This window comes from Taurulus bubalis (genome assembly GCF_910589615.1).
Source record: "Taurulus bubalis genome assembly, chromosome: 6".
NCBI classification, from domain to species: Eukaryota; Metazoa; Chordata; class Actinopteri; order Perciformes; family Cottidae; genus Taurulus; species Taurulus bubalis.
The window spans coordinates 26,099,044-26,123,410 of NC_136594.1; the positions used below are offsets into that span (position 1 = coordinate 26,099,044).

Below are 24,367 nucleotides of genomic sequence, written 5' to 3' on the forward strand. Positions count from 1 at the left end.
CACATACAGCCTCAAGCAAAAATCAATTGTATTGTATTTGTCTGTTATGTTGATAGTTTATTGGCTTTGAGTGCATATAAAAGAGCTTACGGGATACAAGTGTCCTGAGTATGTGTGTTGACAGAAGAAAGAAGAAGAATGGAAAGGCAAACAAAACAAAATGGGGATGATTGATGGCCGTGAAGGAACAAGAGTTTGGAGATAAGAGCAGCAGAAGGAATGCAGGCATAAGAGGTCTGAAGAGAGACGAAAGGAAAGAGAAAACAAAGAAGAAAAGATAAGAAGTAGAGCAAGAGGGAGAACAGGCGGACACGCTAAGCAGCAGCTTTATCTGATGTATTAATGGTGAGCCGTTTGGCCTGTGACTGCGAGTGACGGGGCTCATTAGTGCGGGGGACACTGGTCAGGCCTCGCTTCCCAACCAGTTCCCTGTTCGGTCAGGACGGTGTGGTCCAGCGTTTAGGTTCTGCCTTTCTCCAGGAGATTAACACTCCGGGCTGGTCCTGAAAACAGCTTTCAATCATGTTCCCGGAAGATCCTCAGCACGGTTAAACATTGCATTTTAATTGTCATTCATCAAGATCTGTGACCATGTTAGAGTGAGATAAACGGTACATGCACTGTATTGTGAGAGGTTGTTGTCATCTTTGGTCGACTCAGTCACAAAACTTGCTTTTATTGTATTCTTTCAGACGCTAAAATGGTCCGAAGTTTTATATTTCACTTGAAGGTCTGTGGTCGAGTCACATAGAAGAGAAATACATTTGTTAAATCATAACTTTGTTTTATGCATATGTATGAAAGACATTTTAAATAAGTCTTTCATATTAGATTTAATGTTATAAGTAGACTTTTTATCAGAACAATACGAACATTTAGGCTCCCTCATGTGGCTAAAAAATGTACTGCAGGTATAAATGTTAAATAAACGACAGAATGTATTTAGCAGCCCTGTTAAAATCTCTTGACTGGTCTATGACTGAAACCCTGTATCATACGCGTCTACGCTAAATTGACCTCTGACTGCGAGGGCTCCATCTGCCTTCCTAGAATTTGTGAAAACTCCTGATCGGACAGAAAAAACACCGACTATAACGCAGCTGTGTGAAAAATGTGCTCAACTGTCCACCCATCGATCACGGTGCTGCACAAATCCCCAAAGTCCCCTTGAGAGAAGCGGCCAGTCGACCCAATGCTGTGGAGTTGCACAATCCTTCTCCCAGACAGCGATCGATGGGCAGCATCAAAGAGGAAATGCCCGTGTCCCATAGGAAAATAAATATGGGGCACGGTGCGTGCAGCTGCAACTATTGTTGTGTTTCCTCCTCATTTCTTCTCGGTGCTTCACGCTCTCAGTTTATCCCAAATACTGGATGCAGAATTTGTTGCTGTTGTCTCTGATACATCAAATTCCCAGAGGATTGGAAACGCGTACAACAATGGGCTGATTGGGAAGGAAGGGAATTACAGTCCGTTAATTTCGGAGGAGCGCAAACAACTCAGCCTGGCTTCGTTGTTTAATTAAAGTTTTTGAAAGGCTTTCGTACTCATGCAAACACACACAAAGATGCACGCGGTCTGGAACGGAGACGACGCCCAATGACGGTCAAGGACACGCCGCCACCGAGCAGACGTGATTACCCTGTAACTCTAGGGGAGGACTGGTAATCACTGAGACCCTCTCTCTCTCTCTCTCTCTCTCTCTCTCCATCACTCATAGGAATTGCCTCTCTCCAGCGATGGCTTTAAGTCTTGTACTCAATTGGCTCTCGCTCGTTTCTGTCGTGCTGTCCAATTCCCAAGGGTTACTGTCTGTGCATGTATGTGCTTTACATACACATTACCATAACCCTTCTCAAGCCTTGTGTGCATTAATGCTCTCGCACCTCCTGTGTTGTCGGCCGCCCAGTGTTTCCACTTCCCTCGTTCTCTCACTTCACCCTCTTAATCTCTGAAAGCCAGATATTAGAGCATCATCACACACTAGTATCCCTTCAACTCTGATAAATGATGCTTTTCATTGGCATTTGATCACCATGCTGCTGTAGTGCGTGTCTACCAGGGTTTTCTCTGTGAGTTGCAGTATTTCCACTTACAAACTCCACTGAAGGTGATTCAAATCTTTTTATAGCGACATTCATATTGCTGATTTTAAAATATTGCATCACGTTACATCTCAAGCTTGAGGCAGTGTTGTGAGATGAATTAGAAGTCGGGAGAGAGCTGAAATGAACGAGGCTGGAGTCTGAGAGGAAGCCGAGGAAAGTGGTTTAATGCTAATTATTTCTGCCGTTCCTCTTTGAGGGTGCTGCATTTGAAATGCCAGAGCATTGATGTAGCGACCAGCAGCTAATTGCAAAAGTAAAGACCAGGCGGTTAGCGCCGTTAGCTGTGAGCCGCCGGCTCAGCCGTCGGAGGCAGCCCCTCGATCATAGAGATGCTATAAATCTGGAATTAGTAGTAATAGTAGTATGTGTTTTATTCAGTCAATCATTACAATAGGTAAAGCCATAATCTAATATACAAAACAGAAAGACTGAAGATGTAGGTAGAAGCATAATGCGTATGTATCCCTATCCTAAGTTCGTATCAATTAATTTGATATAAAGAAAAAAAAATATATATATATATATATATGCATACATTTGCATCACATGTGTAACCCTAAAAAATAGTTTTATAAACAATTCTTTTGAAAACCAAAAATGAGTTAAGCAGTTCCAGTGTAAGTTTACATGACTTTCACTCTGACTTTGAGCTTTGAGTCTCTCTTCCTGTGTGTGTGTGTGTGTGTGTGTGTGTGTGTGTGTGTGTGTGTGTGTGTGTGTGTGTGTGTGTGTGTGTGAGTGTGTGAGTGTGTGAGAGAGTTGTCAAATGTCCAGACCGTCTGTTAGTGGACCCAGGTCGCCCCCTGCCAGGAGCATCTGGGTGGAGAGCATGAAGCATGAGCTTCTACACACACTTACTCACTAGCATTCATGCATTTGTTTCTGTGTGACGTCACCAACACACTGAAGCGAGTCTCTTCTGCATCACGTGACTTTTCCTTCACAGCATTAACTGTTCAATCTACCTTTGAATGGAAATCACAGATGTAAATCAACATTACCTCCGGATAACTGCACCTCAAGGTCACTTGCCATGTTTCATAATAATTTTTTCCAACTGTGATTCATTTAAACCGTCCGCCTCACAGTCAGCCATTGCTTGCTGTGCATTTTGGGCCAGTAAAGTATGTTCAGAAAGCTCACGTCTTAATCTCGTACACAATATCCACACACACACTGCAGTCGGAGCGCACTACATACTCATTACGTCATACTTAGTGTGAGTAGTATATAGTCTGCATTTCCATCAGATATGGAGAGAATGAAGTTGATTGTACGCTCTTAGAGAAAAGTCCTCTTTCCCCAACCTTAATCCAATGTTTAATGTTGCAACCATGACGATGAAGATGTTTCTGTGATCATGAATCATTTTAGTTTTTTACCCTTTTGGAAGTCACAGACAAATGATGATGTCGTGCCGATAGAGGCGTCGGATCAGAAGACGTCGTCGTTGAGGCCGTGGACGAAAGACATATTTCTCCATTTCAATCTGCAGGACTTGTAATATAGACCGTCTATACAGTGTGTGCTTAAGTAGCTGCTTTGTTCATAGGTGATCTATTCTGGCCTATTCCTCTCTGTCTTGACGCTTTGCTTTGCCATCACTTTTAGCTGTTGATTATCCAACAACTCTTCTTTTTCGTGTCCCCTGTTTTTATCGTTCTGCGCACGATAGGACCGAAGTGCACAGTGCACAACAGACAGCAAGCCAACTGGCACAGCTGTGAAGTGTCCTCTGTGCAAAGAGTGAAGAAGAAGGGTGTCGCGGCGCTCGGCAGAACATTGTTGCATGTGGATCGTCTGCATTGTTGCGAACGTAGAACACAGATCTGCAGTCACATTTCTTCATACAGTTGTCTATAAAACACCACAACACAGGCTCAATACTCACCAGTGGATGGGCACTCGAATACACCCTCATCATCAAAGCTGCTATGAGATTGTCCTGTATTAAACATCAGTATTTAATGCATTACATTAAAAAAAGATCCATTATAACCCACTCACTCTGTGCCTGCCAGACTGAATCCCAATGATGCCGTTCATCAAAGTGTCAGGCAGCTTCAGCATCAGTGTGGCCAACAGGAAACATCATCCAGTGACATTTAGTCTGACTTTGGTGTCTGTTTCTCTCTTGACTTTTTCTGAGTTTATGCTCTACTCCTGGCATTGCAAGGGCAGACAGGACATTGGACTGCTGCTGGGTCTCTGTGGCCGTTGGACAGAAACGTTCTATCCCTCTCTCTTCCCCTCCTTAATGTGCTGTCTCTCCTCTCTCTACGGTTCTCTCCCTTGACCGGCGCTGGAGGTCAGCTGTCCGTCCGCCTGTCCCGGTATTGGTGTCTAGACCCCGTCTTCCTCTTTTCAAAGAGGATGAACTGAATTGCTTGCAGCAGCACTATTGCCCCTCCAAATCTGAGCCAGCGTTTCTCATGTTGCTCAAGACCAGCGTGTCAACCCCTCCACACGCTGCCCCCATTTTCTATACTTTTTTTTTCTTCTTTCTACTCTGCTGCTCATGTTTTATTTGGGCCTTGCCCGATTTAAATCATTGATTTTCTCCACAAGCTCTTTCGATCCTCTCATTCCCTCCCCCTCTCTGCAGTTCTTTTGTTTCTTTGATCCACATTGTCTCCTTTTGTTTTCCTCACTAGCTTTCGATCAGTCCACACATCTTGTTTTCTTCTTCTCCAGCATCACTATGCTTCCCCTCATCTTTTACTCTGTTTCTCTTTTTACGACCTCATTTTCTCTCTGTTTGTTTAATTAGGTCGCTGATTGTCCTGTGATGTGTGGACTGAATAGAGAAGCTGTCACAGGAGGTCAGTTCTGGATCACTGCCTCCTCCTCCTTCTCTCCCTTTCTCTCTCCCTTTCTCCCCCTCTTCCATCAACAACACAGATAAACACACGCGCACTCCCACTCACAGTGGGGGTTCATGGCATTGCATCACACTTTGGGGTTTGATTCACCAAACTGACTGGAAATTACCTGAAGCGTCACAGGTTCCAGCGAGGTACTCAGCAGTGTTTGTACTGGTAAAGTAGTGAGTGAGGAGTCAGCAGGCAGTCAATGGCAGTTTAAAACATGCAATAAAAGGTGTTTTGAGAAAGTGCGAGTAACTGCAACCACAAGAGGTCTTGCATATATAATATTATGCAATTTGCTGCAGCAGAATGTGAAATCAGCCGTGGACAGACGCAGAGGTGCACAAACACACGCACACACCCGACAGATGATCCTCCTGGCAGAGATAACGAAAAAAATCATTTTTGTTTCGCAACTGTTTGCACTGTGACATTTTGTTCCCCCATCAATGGAGCGTGACCTTAACATTGTTCTAGCGCTGACTTCCTCCAGCTGTGAGGAGGCAGAGGGATGAACCGCGCATGTAGCAAGTTGACGAGGCAATTCACACATAGATGTTGCCTCCGCCCAGGTGGTGACATTGCGGCCATAAAAGGAAGTTTAATGCTTGCACCAACTGTTTCAACGGGTGTTTCACCAAAATACCTGCATCCTCCTCGGTGTCATAACAGGGTCACGCACAAAACTGCACAGCAACCTCGCAGCTGGCTCAACTTTATTTTCTCCACGCAAACGAGAACTGTGGGTGAAGGGAAAGAGGCGTCCTTGGCGTAAATGTTTGCCGTGACCGAAACACCCACAACACTGCTGCGCTGCTCGCTGTGCAACTGGAGCGACATCACAAAATACAACGGCTGTAAACCACCACAAAGGTCATGATTACAAATGACTCATCATCAGCATTCATCTCTCTGCAGAGTGTGTATATATGCCATGACCTTGGTCAATAACTTTCATAGTTCAGTGTTTCCCTCCTGTCTGTCAGGCCTAAGTAGCAGCCATTGTCTAGTTGCGTTGTTTTGGTTTCAGCTCACACCAAGTACCTTTTCTACCCAAGGTAACCTTTACATAAAGGAAGTGAAAACCTCCATTCAACCACTGAACATCCTGCAGAAGCTCTGTAGCTTCTCCTTCATCTTACCTGAGCTGCAAATACACTGGGGCTTTGAAAACACTTTTAAGTGTCTTCAGCTATTTACAATTGTTTTCTCTCTCTCCCCTTTTCCGTATGTTCTTCGTCAGACTTTGTCTTCCTCACTTCTCCATTGATTCCTCTGTCACTTGCCGTCCCACTGGTCCGGTGGTGGTTTGATGGATGGCGGCGCCACGCAGTGTATCGACCATCAGGCTTTGATCTGCCGTCAGTCAGACGCGAGCCGGTCTCAGCACACCGACAGAGAAGCCTCTGTGCGTCGCTAACGTCTCTTTTCACCAGCGATCTACTTGCGCCTCTCTTTAACGGAGCAGACGTCAGCACACCGCAGCATTGCATTGGCTCACACAGGCCAACGTGGATGAAGCAGTTGTGAGGCGTGTTGGCTCATGATCAGTTTGCACATAATGGAGACATCCGTCCATCCATCTATTTGTCATCTTTGTTACCCAACAGTGTATAAACATACATACAAGTCAAAACGCAGTACATTGCGTCCTTCCATAAACAGATGTTTTCTCACCATGTGAACCGTAATTTATCTCCCCACAACAGAATGACTTTTTTCCCCCTGCGGGCAACATTAACCCAGTAGCCTGGTTTCATTCATGTTACAGACAAATAGTCGCAATGCATAGGCGTGTCCTGCTGGAGGAGGTCAGGCGCATTCTTTACATATTTCACCTGCAGGATTTCTACAAAATATTCTCTGTTACCGGATACGTTGCTACTTCTGTGCAAGCTGATCAGCCCTTGTTGTTGCAACTATTGCTCACATTTCAAAGACCGTATATGTTGTTCCTACTAGATCTGCAGTAGCAGGAGATAACGTTGCATAGAAGTCCATGAAATACTGCACTACTGTATGTTCAGATCAGATGACACTTTATTATCATTGCACATGTTAAGAGACAACAAAATGCAGTTTAGCATCTAAAAGTAAAGCGGTAAAGTGACGAGTATATACAGAATGAAGAGACCTTACCATAAAGCAAAGACTCTGCATGTTTTCATCTCGAGCATTGATCCTCCGATCTACTTCACACTCGGTGGGCGTTTGCTCGGGACCCCATGGGGCGCTTTGTCAAATGTGGTGCAATTTGTCCATAGCTGGGACTTTTGTGAATTATGCAACTTTGTCAGGGCAGGTGTATTGCTGAGAAGGAGGTGCAGTGTCGAGCGTTAAGCTGTTTTTACATGAACGGTCCTCGAGAAAGCTGCGAGCAGCAACACCACCGGCGCCAAATAGAGACGTAGAGAGAGAGAGAATGTATCTGTGAGAATATGTATCTCTCTCTCTGTGGTTGTTAATGTCAAACTAAATAGAAATGATGTATCATCTTCCACATTTTTTAAATTTCATCTCTCACATTTTCAATCAAATGTGCTGACACTCAGTTATTCACGCTCTTTCTTTTCTTTTTTTCTGTCAATCTTGTCATACTCAAGCTAGCTGCAGATTTAGCCTTTTCAATCTCTGGCGCTCTCACACTCTAACTGAACCCCTCCTCTCACCTCCTCTCTACATTGTCATTATAGCAGATCTCACAAAGTTGTGCAGTTGGTGCTTGCATGTTGTCTGCTCCCAGGCGCTGCAACAGATCCCAGCTTTGCACATACTCCAAACCCCTGACCCTGAATAATGATAATTATGGCCTTTTGAAGTGCAACATCAACCTATGCGCGTGTCAATGCTCGATCATTCAAAAGAGACCTAATGGTCTCAAAATGTAACTTACAGAGGTAAACGTGGACACACAAGTGGCATTTTAACTTTTTTCCTCTCACATGCCAAGTTTGAATGCTGACATTCACAGCACTTTGGTTGGTTGGTAGTATCTGTGCCACGTTCGTTCTCCCCTCCCTCCCCTACTCTACGGGCCTCTCCCTCCCTTCCTCCCTCTATCCATCTCTCTCTCCCCCCACCTTCTCTCTCTCCCTCTCTATCATTCGTCTTGCTGCATTGCGAACCCCAGCAGCTGGTTGAGAATCCCCACGGAGCGGTTTCAGCTGCAACACACACAATGTATTAGTTGTGTTTTTGTTTTTGTGTGTGTCGTTATATTGCCACTGTCTGTGTGTTGGCTTTAGCCCTGTGTCCATTCGGCCATGAGTTTAATGCATATGTCTCCTCCACCGTCTCTCTTTGCCGCGTACCTTATTGCAGTAGCGCCTTCTCCTCTGAAGAGGGTTGACGTAACTGTGATAACACGTTGTGAAAACCCGGCTCTCGGTCCATAACTGTGGGTCGCCGTCTGAATGAGGCAGGTAGACATGAATAGAATTGTAAATGGCCTCTTTGAAAAGAGGGGGGGAAGGGGACAGCCCTCTAACAAATTGCACATAAACAAACAAGCAGGCCATTGGTTGAGCCACTGCCAACATCTTTTAAAAGTGAATGAGAAAGAGAGCAGCCGGGAGAGAGAGAGAGAAAGGAGACTGTATGAAGGGTGCATTCCTTTCTGCGAAATCAGGTTTTATTTGGCTCCCTCAGCTTGTATCACCTCTCTTTCCTCCTCTTCATCTTACTCCGCACCTCTTCCTCTCCATCACAGTTCTCATAGCGAGAACTGACACGGTGTACGAGAAACAGAGAGTCATGAAATCAACGCTGAAGCGCTGAAAATATGTCGGTAAGCGGCAGAGAAAGGGGAACAAGCAACAAAGCAACAAGTTCGGGGACATTTCCTTGTAACTTTATCCGGATTATGTTTCGGACGTACTGGAACAAGACGTGAAGTGGTGAAACCTGATCTGATGCCATGCAAACAAAAGCTTGGAAACAGACCACATGTGATTGTATCATCGTAATAATCACAATACAGGTTAATGTGATTCAAAGACACACATACACATGTATTTTAATAAATCTATAAACAGCCATGGTGGAAAATACATTCTCAAAAATAGCATACGGCAAAATGAAAAATCCTTCTGTTCTTTCGTTGAAGTGGCACAGAGACGAGAGGGGATTTATTGTGGTGGCAGTGGAGTGTGTGTGATTTATGTCTCCACAGTGCGGGAACAGGTCCTTCACATGAAACTAGGACAGCAGAAATATGGGAGGCAGGCGGGGACGTTCTCAGGCGACAACGTTAAGAGAACGGATCACGACTGCGGCTTGTTCAGCCGGGCAGAAAGATGCCAAAACATAGCAGGGAAATGATTCCCAGTGAAATGTGAGCGTGTTTGTCATCCGTTCTTTATCGTGAGGGCAAACGACAATATAATGGACTCGGTTTCACAGATTATGCATTAGCCATTCCTCGACCAAGCATACAAGTGGTGCACGCCTGTGGAAACGAGACGTTGCCTCCGCCTGTGCAGCACGGATGTAACCAGGTCATCCTGCTGCCTTTGTGGGAAATGTATAGCTGCACGCGGATACACTGGTCGTTAAAGCACGCTGGTGGCGTTGTCTAATTAATGCTCAATACGCAATCACCGTACAGCCTCTGTGTGCCGTCGTGTACGGCGGTAGCGTCCGTTTGCTCCTCATGTTCAGGCCGGGTTGACATGTTAACGTCGAAGCCACAGCCACCGTTTCTCTACCGGCTCCTCTGGGGACGGACGCCGCTAAGACAACAGCAACACACGCGATACCCACGCTTAATGAGGGCTCTCCAAGTGGTTCTCCGTATCCATGACTCCGATAAGAGAGGCCGGTCGGCCTCCGTCTCCAATAGGGGCAATTTAAAAGATACAAGTGAGGAGCAGAGAATGATTGAAAGGCCCTGCGGAGCTGAGATAAGAGGGGAGGAAGAAATAATGGTAAACATTGACGGAGAGCCCACTCAGAGAACATTTCCCCACATTTATTTAAAACTTCCGTAGACTCTTTGAGGAATAGATTAAATGCCCAAGGGCACGTCAGTAAGAGCTTAAGTTCTGTGAGATGATTTAGAAATGTAGGGAGAAATGGAAAGAGAAGAAGTTGTTTTGGTGAAATGAGCAACCCAAAAAGAGTTTTGCTTTTAAGAGGGAATGGTTCAAAGGGAATGTGGAGTTTCCATTCACCCACTGAGGATAACTGAAGCAATAATCAACTCTTATAAATATGAAGACTTTGAGTTTTGTCACATCATTTCCTGATCGTTACATCAATGCAACATACTGTATTAATAAAATAACAACTTCTAAGGAATTAAGAAAAACGGCTCCGCAACACATTTTTGAAAGGATTTCATAAGATATTTGAGGTTTTTCTTCAATTTGAATCATATGATCCTCCAAAAAATGATGAGTCTCTTTCACTGGATTATGCTTATGTGTAGATTACTTATTTAATTATGTATTCATCTGTCTGTTCTCAATTTATCAGTTGATTATCCATAAAATGTCAGAAAATATTCACAATTTTCACTTGCCAAAATGCCAAATTGTTTTATTTCCTGACCAACCGTCCTTAACTTGCAGTTAAATCACATAGAAGACGAAGAAAACCAACAAATATTCAGCGAAGCTTGTTGCAGTATTTTGAGTTTTTGCCTGAAACTTGAAAATGATGTTAAACAATTGATGGATTATTTGTATCGGTACAGATGTATGTTCTAATTGTTTATCAGCTCTTAACTATAAGGAAACATAGCTGTAGTTACAGGGGTGAAGTGAAGAAACAAATCCACCTAGCTTCTCTCTCTCTCTCTCTCTCTCTCTCCCCTTTATCTCCTTCCCATTGTGACTAACCAGTACTCGTCTCTTCTTTTGAACCCATCTTGTGGAATCTGCTGCATCACTGAAGACACACCATCACCCCCCCCCCCCCTCTCTTTCTCTCTGTCTCTCTCTCTCTCTCTGTCTCTCCCCCCCCCCCTCCCCCCCCCCCCCCCCCCCCCCCACCCCCCCACCCCCCACCACCCCTCCCTCTCTCTCTTCACAGCCCACACAGGCACTGGCCTCTTCCACAGCAGAGACTCTCACACTGAGGCGGGCAGGGCTTGACATGCAAATATAGCCTGAGTAGGCGGCAGCCTGTGAGCAGGGTGTGCAGCAATGTGAGGACTCTCGCAAGCCCCGCCCTCATAAGCCAGTTGCTAAGCAACCCTGCATGCAAAGGGGAGGGGCCGTGAATTCAACAACTGTTGCCTGAATCTTTGCTCTCACTGTGTGAATGCGAGTCGGCCGGCGGAGGCAGTCAGCGAGGGAGGGAAAGAGCGTGAGGTGCAGAGTCTGTGCTGTGTTTGTGTGTGTGTGCGCGAGTGTGTGTGTGTGTGTGTCTGCAAGTGAGTGTGTGTGTGTGTGTGTGTGTGAGACGCCAGGCAGCCGGTGCAGTGTTTTAAAGTGAACGATACATCCGCTCCTCTGCCTCTCTACTTTGGACTAAACCACTAACACGGACTCACCCTTTGGACTATCCCGACTCTCCCTCCTCCACTTGCCTTTAAAGGGAACACCTGTGTGTGTGTGTGTGTGTGTGTGTGTGTGTGTGTGTGTGTGTGTGTGTGTGTGTGTGTGTGTGTGTGTGTGTGTGTGTGTGTGAGCGAGCCGAGACAACGGACTTAGCCCCGGTGAACAGCGGATGACTTCAGTGGACGAGGGTTTCTCCGGTGGGAAGAGGGGGACTGCTGACCATGGACTCCCCTCACTGGTGAACGGGGTAAGCAGCCGGACCGCACGCACCCCGCTGGAATAGCGGAGCAGATGAGGGATCGCTCTGCAGAACGAGAACAAAAACACAGACTCAATGCGGGGACGTGAGGGTTTCAGTGAAAGAGAGGCGTAAACATTAAGGGAGCAGGGATAGTTTGTATGAGAAGGGGTGAGTGGGAAAAGGGGGGCAGCTCGACGGCTGTGCAGAGTCCATTGTGTCCACCACAGTTGAATGTGTGTGTGTGTGTGTGTGTGTGTGTGTGTGTGGGTTGACCCCTGCCTCTCTGTCTGTCTCGCTCAGCTGTCCTCGCGCTACTCCGTCCCGTCCCTTCATCATCGCTCTCCTCTCACCCCCCCCCCAGTCTGCTCTCCTCTGTGCATGCTCACCATCATTTCCTCTCCCCGCCCCAGTCGCCGGCGGCCCAACATCCCGATGACGGTAATGGGATTAATTGGAAAGCATCGGTGGCTGCAAGGAGAGGCAACGGCGAGGGCGAGTGACATCAAAAGACGCGTGCAGGGAAACCGGGTGGATAGCAAGTACAGAGAGCGGCAAAGGGATCGAGGGAGAGCCTGCAGGACTGAAGGGAGAAGGATGTTTGGCACTTAAATATGAGAGAGCGTCGGTGTGATCCCTCCTGTCATGTTTTTTAACGTCTTCGCTGTAAATATTCAGTCATTTGGAAATCGTTTCAAATCCTTCTGCTCTTCAAGGGTAAATCAAGTTATTCCAGTCTGTTTATTCTGGCAATAGTTCAGGGAAAAGAGGGAAGTTTACACCAAAACAATCACGTTGTGTTTTGAACCGACTACACTGGAGATGCAGGTGTTCTGTAGACACACAGCAGGGCTGAGACTATGTCGTTGTATTTAAAGACATTTTATTCACTACTGGGATGTTTTTGCTGTTGCAAATAATATCACAGTAAACAATTCAACAGAATGTGGTGGGAACAAACTGTGTTGCGGTGATTAAGATCATCAACAGAATTCAGAAGATCTAAATGCACGATACAACTGATACTGATGTGCTTTGTTATATCCGTTCACTGGTCCCAGAATAGAAAGGCAAGGTGAGTTGTATTTGAATGGCAACGCGTGACGTCAGACTCCCTTGTCATTTTGAATGCTCCTCGCTTGTGACTGGACATTACATAACGAGATTAACTCTTCTTCAGCCGAGCAGGACGTTCTTTGTGGACAACAACAAATGCAATACTTTTATTCTTCCTCTAAAGTCACTTTGCCGATGGTAATGTAGTTCTAGCTTCTTCCCCCAGTTGTTTGATTATGTTTCCTTTAACAAGATCGACATTCAGCCAAGCGTACAGCGGGACTAGAATAACTAGATTAACGTGCCGCTGAGCGGCACAGGGGGAACGGAGGCTAATCTGCATGCGTTTAGAACGGTCACGCCTCTCTATGATGTCTCTCACACATTGATGCTGCGAGAGAAGAAAGATTAAATCCCGAGACAAAACAAATGATTATCAGAATCAGAATCATTTATTCGCCAGGTGTGTTTACACAAACGAGGATTTCTTTCTTGCCGGAAGGTGCATAACAATAGACGAGACAATCAACAATCAGCAACAACAACAGTGCAACAGATATTAAATGAAGTATAAATTCACAACGTTCACATTTTTCTCAAGTCATTTATTGTCGTTGAACCTCTTATACTTGTTTTTCCTTTTTAGAAAGTCTTTAAAGTAGTTACTGCTAGCGCAGCATTCCAAATTCCACAAAAAAACTCCGGCAACGGCTGAAAAGAGGCCGGGCCCGACCACCTGCCGAGGGGTCTGCCGCTCCCCGACGCTGATGAAATGCCATTCAACGCCGACAGCAGGAGAGCTGACAAACAGGCACTTAAGAGAAAGACAAAGCACTTTGTGAAACACTTTCTTTTCTTTTCACTGGACGTGAGTTTAATGGCACGGAAAGGACAGTCAGACGCAACACACGCTAGCTGATAGAGGACAACATCTGATGCTCGTGCAGCTCCGTATGAGTCAGTTGAGTTTCTCCTCCTAGATGAAACAAATTGAACACATTTTTCTCTAACAGAAATCATTGGCAGCAGCTCCACTGAGCTTTATTACGCTGCCTGTTGTAGTCTTTACGTAAACAAAGGCGGTACAGTCCATGACTTTGTTCCGACTGCTGCAGGTTGATGCCGGCTCCCGTGTTTTGATGTGAAGTAGTAGCACTTTTAGTTCCAACAAAACTGAGTGTGCTTGTCAAAACTCTGCAGCGTTCAGGACAGCTTGTTGGCACACAGACGCACTAATAACCCAACCCGCCTGCCAGCTTCTCTAAATTACACTTAAATATGGCAATGACGCTGTGAGGCCCTCACACTGGAGAAAGTTAAGTTGAGTTTAGTATCAAATATTTAGAGAAAGCTGCATTTTATATTCATGCATTACTATAATAATTCCATAGAATAGTAGATACTAAATGGTTTTATTTCTCCGTCATCTTGGTTGTTTTTTGCAACCAGACATGACACGAGAGGGGGGGTGTTCCACCGAATGAACTGAGAGCACACTGGGAAATACTTTAAATTGTAGGACAAAAACCAGACAACTCCCACATCGTTTAATTGCTCTTGATCAAAGGACGTATATTTCAAGTTCTCCTTGTTTAACGGGCCTCCTGTATATTCAGCTACACTCACATTCAAACACTTATCTATTGACATGCTGCTTTACATTTTTTTTTAAATACTCCCTTGATGAAGTCAGAATTAAAATATGAAAATATTATATATACAAAATAAACTCACTATTTTCTTCATCTTTCTGCAAAAACACAAGCAGTCACACTGCTTCACCTGTTGGGGTTGAGAACACCTTCACACAGTCACCAGTGTGCTGCGCCCGTCCCTCCCTACATTGTCCTTTGTCCACCGATACATTCTTGGTAATTCAAAGCAGCTACTAGTTTAGACTCAGCTGGAAACACACATATATGTGTGTGTGTGTGTGTGTGTGTGTAATGTTTTTATACGTGTGTAGTTGTGCGTGTCAAGCTGTACTAAAAAGACCCAGTGTTCATGTTTGACTTACAGCTTTGACTTAAAGAGCTTGGCGAGTCTCGGGTGCTGTGTGTGTGTGTGTGTGTGTGTGTGTGTGTGTGCGTGTGCGTGTGTGTGTGTGTTTTTCGCTGAAAGTTTCACACGGTGTTGACTTAACGAAATGGTCGAGACATATGAGTCATTACTTCCCCTTTGTTTGTGTGTGTTTGTGTTTGTGCATGCGTGCATAGGAAGAGTATTGCTCACAACAGGAGCTGAATAATACAGACACGCAGACATGCACATACTCACAAAAGTGTTTATGATCCGCTGACTTGGTGTTTAGGGAAACTGGTATTGAAGCAATCGATACAGGCGTGAATATGAACATCACTCTTCCACTGAAGAGGCAACATATGACAACTAACTATTGATTTAATTCTAGACTTAAATATACTTATATAATATACTTATTATTTTCTCGATTAATTGCTTATTTGTCTCAAGCAGCTTCCTAAGAAGTGTCTTAAACTTGCATTCTCTCTAATGGCCATCAGGGGGCGACTTCTCTGGTTGTAGAACAAATATGTATGTATGGAAGTCAATGAGAAAATGACTCTGCTTCTCTCTTGATTTATTCCCTCAGTAAACATTGTAAACGTGAGTTCATGCTCTCAATCGCTGGTTTCAAGTCTTCGTCAACACAGTATTATGTTTATTTAGTAAATTATGATCAAAATAGACCATAAATCAGGGGATGCTTTAGGGCGGGGCTACCTTGTGATCGGCAGTGTGTTTTCAGTTCAAGTCTATGATTTGTCTACAAAATGCCTGAAAATAGTTAAATGTCAACAATTTGCCAAAGTCTCACCTGACAAGTTCAAACAACAAGTTTCAAAAGTACAACATATTCAATTAGATATTAATTATGACAGAAAAACAGCAAATTCCCACATTTGAGAAGATGAAACAAGAAAACGTTTGGCGTTTATACTCAAAGAATTACTCCCATAACTCACTAATCAAGGCTGATCATTTCTGCTGTTTTTGTACACATGTGTGAGTCAGAATATCCTTTACGGTTCTGTAAAGCCTCTGATGCCCTCTGGTCCCAGAGCTTCTTGTTACCAGCCGGTGGGATCTGAGGCTCAGGATGGCAGAAGCACCCCGGTAACCTGAGTCAAAATGCTGAATATCAAATCGGAGCAATTCAATTTTATAGGTGAATATTTCTGTGGCGGCAGCAGTCGAGAGCCTCGGGGCTGAGAGGAACAGGAGGAAGAGCGAAAGAGAAGATGAAATGAACAAAGAGAGACAGAGATGTAAAGCCTCTGCAGAGAAACGCCTCTTATCTCTGGAGCTCAAGTCTGACGAACACAAGCACAGAGACCGCTGCTCTTTCTCTGCTGTCCTCTCTCCCCCTCTCTCTCTCCCCCCGATCCATCCTCTACGTTCTCTCCCTCTTTCAATACTGTCACTCTCCATCTCAGTCTCCAGTCCCTCTGCTGCTGACTCACGCTGAATCCGTGTGGATCGATCCAGTCGTTGTGTGCGCCTGCTCATCCACTCCCTGGTGTTTTGTCCTCCGTGTTTACTTGTTCTCATGCAGCAACACGATGGTTCCTGTCCCAGTTGTGCAAGACGTGACAACGGGAACAACACCTTATTAAATCCTCATAAGCCGTATAAGTCCTATATTGTAGTTTGACTCCGATGACAAAACCACAAAAATGCCCCTTAAATATTTGTAGAGGGTGATGTTCAAAAGAGATCATAGCTCACGTAAAGCCTTGACAGGCTGCTGTAGCTCTGTTAAAAGGACATTGCAGCCCGAGATATAAAAAACAACATAATTTTCCTCTTACCTGCAATTTGGCAGAATAGACCTCGTTGTGAGCAGTTTTGTGTAGAAACTATGGTTGAAAATAGTTCCCACATGAAACTGCTCACAAGGTCTGAGGGATATTTTGGGTCATGATTGCTGGAAAGAGACGTTGCTGAGTCCCATTATATTGTAGAGACATCTCCCTCTCCAAAACTAGGCAACTCACACCAAAACAATCTAGACTGAGGATAAATGCATTATTGTTATGATTTAATGGAGATCAACCTGCATCACAAATTCTCTTTTATTGATTTTAACATTGCTGTGTTGTTTTTAATGGAAGAATCTGTCAAAGCCGAAAACCAGTTTGAACGATTATGAGAAATGAGTGAAACCTAATGAGACGCTCGTGGGAATCTCCCTCGCCTGACAGCTGAGAAAATAAGACATTCAGGTTGCACCGCTTCTTGCGTAACGCCATCGTCTCCCTCGTTTCACATTTCGATCGATCGGACCGTGACACGCATCGTCATCCACGTAATTCTCCCCCCTGCCAGGAGGGCTGAATAATGACTTGTTCAGCACTAAAGTGGTATTGACCCTCGGCACTCGTAGACTAAAGGGCTGGGAGGGGAGGCGGGTGGAGAGTCTATCTTTCTGAATGACTGCCGTGGTTGTCGTCCCACCTGATGGAGAGTTTCTGGCCTCTGACGACGTGGAGGTTGGGCGGTGGCCTCCCGTCACTCCGCCTTGTCGCCCGCTGCGAGTGTGATTTGTGTGAGTTCTTTTATTGTATATGAGAATACTGGCACTGCGTATGTCAGAAACACTTTGCCAGTAACGATGTTTCTGCTTCAGATTCTTAAGAAGAGGGAAGTCAATGGAGAGAAAGAACCAGAATGAACTTCATCATTTCTGCAACACGATAACATAACACATCAGCCTCCGAGAATGACGACTCGATTTCACTCTACTTCCTGCTGATAGCCTTTCCTGTTTGTGCCTCTGTGATGCGCATATCCACCAGGGATGTGCATCGCGTATTCGGATAGTTCCAGGATTTGACTGCCGGTCACTTGTTTTTAGCGCCGGTTCTTTCCCCTTGCACAAACGCCCATGTTGTACGTCTCCCTCGCTCGTTGTACGTCTCCCTCGCTCGCTGTACGTCGGTATCGTCTCCCACAGTGTTGCTCAACCTGCAGCAGCGGCACAGAGGCATTACTTCAGGACTCTGTCAACATGGTGTGATTTGTAGTCATCAGTCATGTTACATAAACTCACATCAATGCACGGCTGGAGAAAAACAGCGTCGCTGCCAAATGATTCCCTAGTTACTCAAGTTGAGGCGTATGAGTTGGACAGATTTGCACACTGTGGCGCTGCTTGTTGTTAGCTTCACTTGTCTCCGTTGTTCTCTGCTCTACCGTGGGTCTTCATTTTATTTCTGATCTCTCTCTTCCTCTATCAGCTTCCCCTGCTCTTGCTTTTTCTGCCCCTCGAGCTCTTTCCTCCTTGCTGCTTTCATCTCTATTGCAGATGCAATGGATGTAAATAATACACCTTTCCCTGAGAGCCTGGCCGTGTTAAGAGCCGCTTCTGTACTCTTGTCAGACAAACCCGGGCGACCGATCTTTGCTTCTCATACTCCAGGTGTCTGACCTGCGTTTTCTCCGGGACAGTTTGCACTTGCTTATTCCGCCGAGCACCTGGACCGGGCGCTTCACTCAGACATGGCTACAGTTGTTCTTCGCGTTCGTCTCTTATCACCTTCTCATCTCAGAAAATGGAAGCTGAATTCTTCTGCTTCTTCTCTGGCGTTGGCTTCCCTCACCTGGGAGAGCGGGAAGAAAAAGGAAGAGATGGGATGTCTGTATTTTAACTAGGTCAGACCCTGCAGCTACGGACCCACAGAGAGATCAGAAATCCTTTTCCTAGTTTATTTAAAAAATATGTAACAGCATTGATGGTGTGCAGAATAATGATATGAAGCGGTAGTTTCTGTCCCTCCTATATGTCTTTGTAATCCTCTTTCCCTTTATACTGTTCTGTTTTGCATTTGGACCCATTATAAGTCATCCTCTTGACACTTGGTATATATGTAATACATTGTTTAGAGTCTGCACCCTGCAGAACAATAGAGGTGTAATATATATTTATGTAATATACTTGGTGTACTACCAAACACTGAAAGGCTTCAGACGCTCATAAATGAATTTACCGGGTGGTAAAAACCTGCAGATAAATCATTAATAACCGAGCTGATTAGAACCCGAGCAAACATTTCACGGTGATGAACTTCCTCCTTGGACCAAAGGTCTGGCGTCTGTCTTTCAGACAGAGCCTGCAGGTAAACACACGGCTCATCGTGGCGTCCTCGGTTCAAGCCACAGGCAGGAAGCTGCTCGGCAGGTCAGCTCTGTGTTCGCTCTGAGGGGAGTGGAGCGACTCGAAACACTCTGCAGGCTCATGTGGCCGTTAAAGCCCCCAGGTACAGAGAGTCATGTGTAAACACACACACACAGACAGCTCCTCCCTCCATCATCACTTTTGTACTATTCTCGTCAGCAGCAATCAGAAAAACTTTAATTGGCGGCCGAAGTGATGCTTCCGTTCTCCCACAAAGGGTGTAGCTAACTAACTGGACACTTGAATGTTCACCTGAACAGAGGCAAATAAAGCTCTTTAAACATTATTTAAATGACAGTTAAATACAACCTCTACTGTATTGCATTTGTGTAGCATAGGCATTGTATATTGTATTGCTCACCTTTTCAACCCACATTGGGAAGCTTAGTTCTGCAGCGAGCACTACAGAAAACTTCCTCTTCTCAAAACAAACACAACAGGTGTCGAACTTCCCTGCTGTGGTAGCTTGTTCAGCTTTTCTTTTTTTTTATATTGTTGTGTTGGAGTACAGAGGGGGCCTCGCACCGTTTCTTTCTTTCTTTTTTCCTGCTGCAGGGAAATAAGGAGGCTGGTGTAAGGAATGCTAAAGAGGTCTTTATCCCGGGTTTTATTCTGGGTGACTCGGCTCCAGGCCCCATGGTGGCTCTTTGTTACTGTACAGAGCCTCAGTTGATGAGTTCAGCTTAATGTAGTTGTACAGGCATGCAGGTCTGTGTGTGTTTTATTTGGTGTGGGTCGGCGGTAGAGTTTTTATTTCATTTTTCATAGGCACTATAAACCTGTATTTTCATCTGGATCTGCATGCACAACCTGCCCTTTTATAATTAAGCAAATATTACCCCAAAAGCTATCATGGCCCGTTTCTTTGTTTAATCATTTATGTTTCACTTCTCCTCTTTTATGAGACAAGCTTTGCATTCCTCTTGACCTCCTCTCCTTATGTAAAGAGCTTCTAGTGTTTAGAGAAACAAATCAAGCAATATACAATGCAATATGTACCTGTATTTTCCCTTTTTATTTCCACTATTCATTTCCATTAAAAGTTCATTATGGACATTTTCTTCCATCTTCCTGCTTAAGGCCCTGCTCACTTCTGCTATAAATCCGACAACATATAATTCTGTGGCCTTATGTTACACCCCTAGTATGGGATGAAGGGATGAAAAGACAGCTGTGTGTGTGTGTGTGTGTGTGTGTGTGTGTGTGTGTGTGTGTGTGTGGTAGAGACAGAGCCGTCTGAAAGCTTTATTAGCCTGTAAAGTTTTCTCTGCTTCTCATATCTTTCTTCACAGCTCTCTACTCTCGTCCTCCTTCTTGGCTTTGTTCCTCGTGGTCTTTTCCCTCTCCTCACTTTGTAACTTTATTCTCTGCCTTACTTGTTCCTCCTCCAAACCTCCATCCGCGCTGCCGTCCATGCCTACCTCCCCCCTCTCTTCACCTGCCCTCCTCCTTCGTGCTGCAGAGCTCGGGCATGCTGAGATAAGTCCTTGTTCTCTGTTGCATTGGAAGAGATTTGAGCCGTCGAAGAGTGAAACTAGCCGGAGCGGGTCCTGTGACCTTTGACCCGTCGCCCTTTTGCCTTTTCTAACCCTCCAGACCCCCAATGCGAGCTTAAGACCCTTCCCACAGTGAAGGAATGTACTAAGTGTGGGGGACCAACCCAACACAGAATCCACAAGTGCTAATACTCAACACAGGACGTTCATGGTCTAAATGTGATGCAATGACAAGATGTTTGGATTTATTTAGCAGGGATCAAATAAATAAAAAATATCACCCACAAACCAAAGCCCCTTCCTCATCCATGTCCCGCTCAAAACAATTACGACAAACGGCTTAATTTCTTCATCCAGATCATTCCATAAATTCCTCTCACAAATGTAAATACACATTCTCCTCATAGTGGTACCAATACAGTGTTTTCTTTCAAACAAATGTGTGCTCTACACATAAAGATCACCTTCAAGTCTTCAGGAACATATTTTTGAATGAAGGGGATTTATGTTTGCTTGCAATAGAAATGATGCTATCAGGATTTGGGCAACGTAATTAACTGTCCTCACAATAACGGCCGCACTCAAACTCTGCTTCTGTTTCTGAAGTTCAGAGCTGGCAAATGTGTCTGTAAACTGACTCTTCCTCTCTTCCCATCATGCTCCAGGGCGTTGAGGAGGAGCGGCTTTGTCCGGCCATCATGTGCACACGGGCCTTTCCTGACCTCGTCCCCGAGAGCCAGCTGTTACCGGGAGAGGTGGCAGACGAGGGCAGGGAGAGGGAATCGGACAGAGACAGCGCAGTGGAAAGCACCCAAGGGTCAGACACCTCCGACGGGCCGATCAGACCTGGAGACAAGGAAGACGCACTGGGGCATCTCTTCTTCCCTGGGGAGAAGTAAGCTCTGTTCCATCTCTTTTTCTTTTGTTTTTTACTGCTTTACTGTCTCTAAATCAGTCCACATTCGGTGATGCTTCTTGTTCCAGAGATCTTCGTTCATGGGGTCACATCAGTTTCTATGTAGCGTGATTGTCCTCGCTGCTGTTTTCTCTCTCTAAAAATATAAAAACATTTTTGGGGAAATGTGTATCCTCTATCTCAAATATGTAAGTATAACATCAACCTTCTTTTCCCCCAGGTGTGGTCAGACCAGCGTCTCCGTGACCTCTGACCTATCCTCGGCCTCTCTGAACGAGGAGCAGTTTGAGGACTACGGCGAAGGGGAGGAGCCGGACTACGCTCCCAGCAGCCCCGGCCCGGACGACGAGACTCGCACCAACGGGTGCTCCGACCTCGGCTCATCTGTTCCCTCGAGGTAAGAGAGCGTTAAAGAGGGAAAGGTTGTGAGACCTTGTACCTGAGGGGCTGAACACTGGATACCGTGGGTCTCTGGCAGCGATTGATGATGACCACCTCTGCTTACATCTTAAAGAATAAAATGTTCAAGTTCAAGAGCAAACAGATTGCTCTTTAACACAGTAAAAGCTATATTATATTTCTGTTACAGTTGAATATTAAGACACTCATGTTCAGTCCCTGCCCAACATCTTACTGAAGAAACTGTAAAAGTCTCTCCCAAACTCTCGCCGTCTTTTTACAAAGTGAGCTTGTTGCAACAGGAATATGATTTTTGCTCATCTAAATTATTAATTTGAATGATTGTGTCGCTAAGTGGATGATCACACAGGATGTGTTCTTCTGCAACTTCAATACAAAATCATTATCCTGTTTATCCTGTTTTGGGCGTGACAGGGAGTGAGGGATGAAAGTACAAGGCCAGCCACCTTTTTTTGATGAATCATGGCTTTTCTTCCAGGCCCAGTAGCAAACGCTTGGTGCCCCAGCCGTGCAGAGAAAAGGTTCTCAAAGGTCAGGTTCTGATAAAGCCACTGACCATTTTCTGTAGCTCCATGATGGACGTGAGGCTCCACTCTGCCGAATCAGCGCCTGACTCGTATTATTATTAGAGTCTCGACTATAGAAGAGTGGCTTAGGAGTTCTTGCCCTGAAGGCCACATTAATATTCAACAAAGGCCTGTGTTTAATGGGATTAAGTCTACGGCTGATACCTCGCATACCAAGCAGACAAAACTCCCCAAATGGAGTTGGCTTGGAGATTTAAATTCAAAATGAGGCTCTGGATTTACAAGAAGGGAAAGAAGTTTGAATGACTACAGTACAAAGTGGGTTAAAAGGCTTACTCGCTCATTTTGATTTGGTGCTTCCGAAACCAATTACTCTCCAGTTTGAGATTGAGATGTTGAGAATTTGTTGAATTTCTTGACCGTGTTGGAAATTAACAAAAACAGGGAGCGTATCTTCCGCCACATTTTTTTAAATTTGTGGGCCTTAAACAGAAAAAGTATGTAAATGCGTAGTTTTCAACCATGAAAATCAGTGTTTCTAGACCAGTAAACCCCATGAGCCGACGTTTATTTGTGTGCACACATTACAAAAAAGGTATTTCTCTATCTGCTGCTCATAAATTGCATTTTAAATCAATACAAAGTACCCACTTAAATTCAATTCAATTCAGTTTATTTTATATAGCCCAACATCACAAAAGCCTCGGAGGGCTTTACAATCTGTACACATGACATCCCTGTCCCGGGACCTCACATCGGATCAGGAAAACCTCCCCCAATAAAGATAGTAAAAACCCTTTCACACTTAGACTATATTGATTTGTGTAAATCTGTAAATAAGTCAAGTTACAACTCCAAAAACTGGACAAATATCAGTTTGTGTTAATGGCCTGATGGCCCACTTGGAAGACCACAATGCAATGCAATCCTTATTTTGGCAACACATTTGGTAATGATGTCATTGTTTCGCTGTCTCACTTTAAGCGTTGACACTTTCCCAAAATAATGTAACGCAAATAACTAAAAGGAGACTGCAAGTTATATTTCTGGATTCAAGCATTCGTACCAAACAAAGTGCTCTCGCTGAGTACTTTTGTAGCAAAAGATTTGTCTCATAGATTGTCAGAAGTGTTCCTTTCTCTCCGTCTCAATCTTTAGCATCTCTTAGTCTCTCTCTGTTTTCATTTGTATTGTCATTATTCGTGTCATCGTTAGCCGGATTGGTTTTCTTGGTGTCTTGACACCAGCTCGAAGGTTTTACATCAGTCTCCCTCTTCTACACACTCAAATGGTTTTACACTTACAAAATGTATGTGTGTGTGTGTGTGTGTTCACAGCGCGGGCCAGACTCCTCGTAAGGTGCGTCAGCATTACAACGGAGAAATGATGGACGTCTACTGCTCTCAGTGCAGCAAAAAGGTCAACCTGCTGAACGACCTGGAGGTTCGCCTCAAAAACCTCAAGGCTAACAGGTAGGGGACACACACACACACACACACACACACACACACACTGAATGTTCGTACAGCTTCAATAGGAAGTGACTTTGTGAGCGACATGGACTGCAGGAGCCGGGGATCGAACCGCTGCTCTACCGCTGAGTCACAGTCGCAATAATTGAATAATTAGCGACAGGAAGAACACACTAGGCTGTTACCACCGTGACTAATGCCAGCTGTCATGCATGCTGTACAGGATAGTGCAATATAACAAGAGTATGTCTTAAGTGTTCCTCCTGTTTCATGCACACGCACACACACACACACAGACGCTAATCGATTGTTACCTAATGCGGTCACTCCTTGTGCTTACCTCATCAACCATTGTAATAGGGAATCTATTATTAGAAACATAATCCATTAAAACAGACCGCTGTATTACACTGCAGTGCACTCACAGAGACACACGGCGTCATGGAATCATGTTTTTGAGTGATAGTGTGAACCGGGAAGTTCATTTAGTTTCTGTCCTCCTCGGACTCACTGCTGACTCTGCAGGGTTCCTCCCCAGAAAGAAACGTCTCTATAATCCAACACGTCT

At 44.9% G+C, this 24,367-nt stretch overlaps 1 protein-coding gene across 1 annotated transcript in view; it reads left to right on the top strand.

Annotated features, from left to right (window-relative positions):
- Positions 1-11,647: 11,647 nt before the first annotated feature.
- Positions 11,648-24,367, top strand: part of rab11fip4b (RAB11 family interacting protein 4 (class II) b) — a gene marked incomplete at its 5' end in the record, with an annotated part of 24,407 nt that continues 11,687 nt past the window's right edge. The window contains 4 exons of the mRNA XM_079219051.1: positions 11,648-11,725; positions 21,130-21,359; positions 21,601-21,777; positions 23,665-23,799. Of these exons, the coding sequence (XP_079075177.1) occupies positions 11,648-11,725; positions 21,130-21,359; positions 21,601-21,777; positions 23,665-23,799 (620 nt within the window). The remainder of the gene's footprint in view (positions 11,726-21,129; positions 21,360-21,600; positions 21,778-23,664; positions 23,800-24,367) is intronic.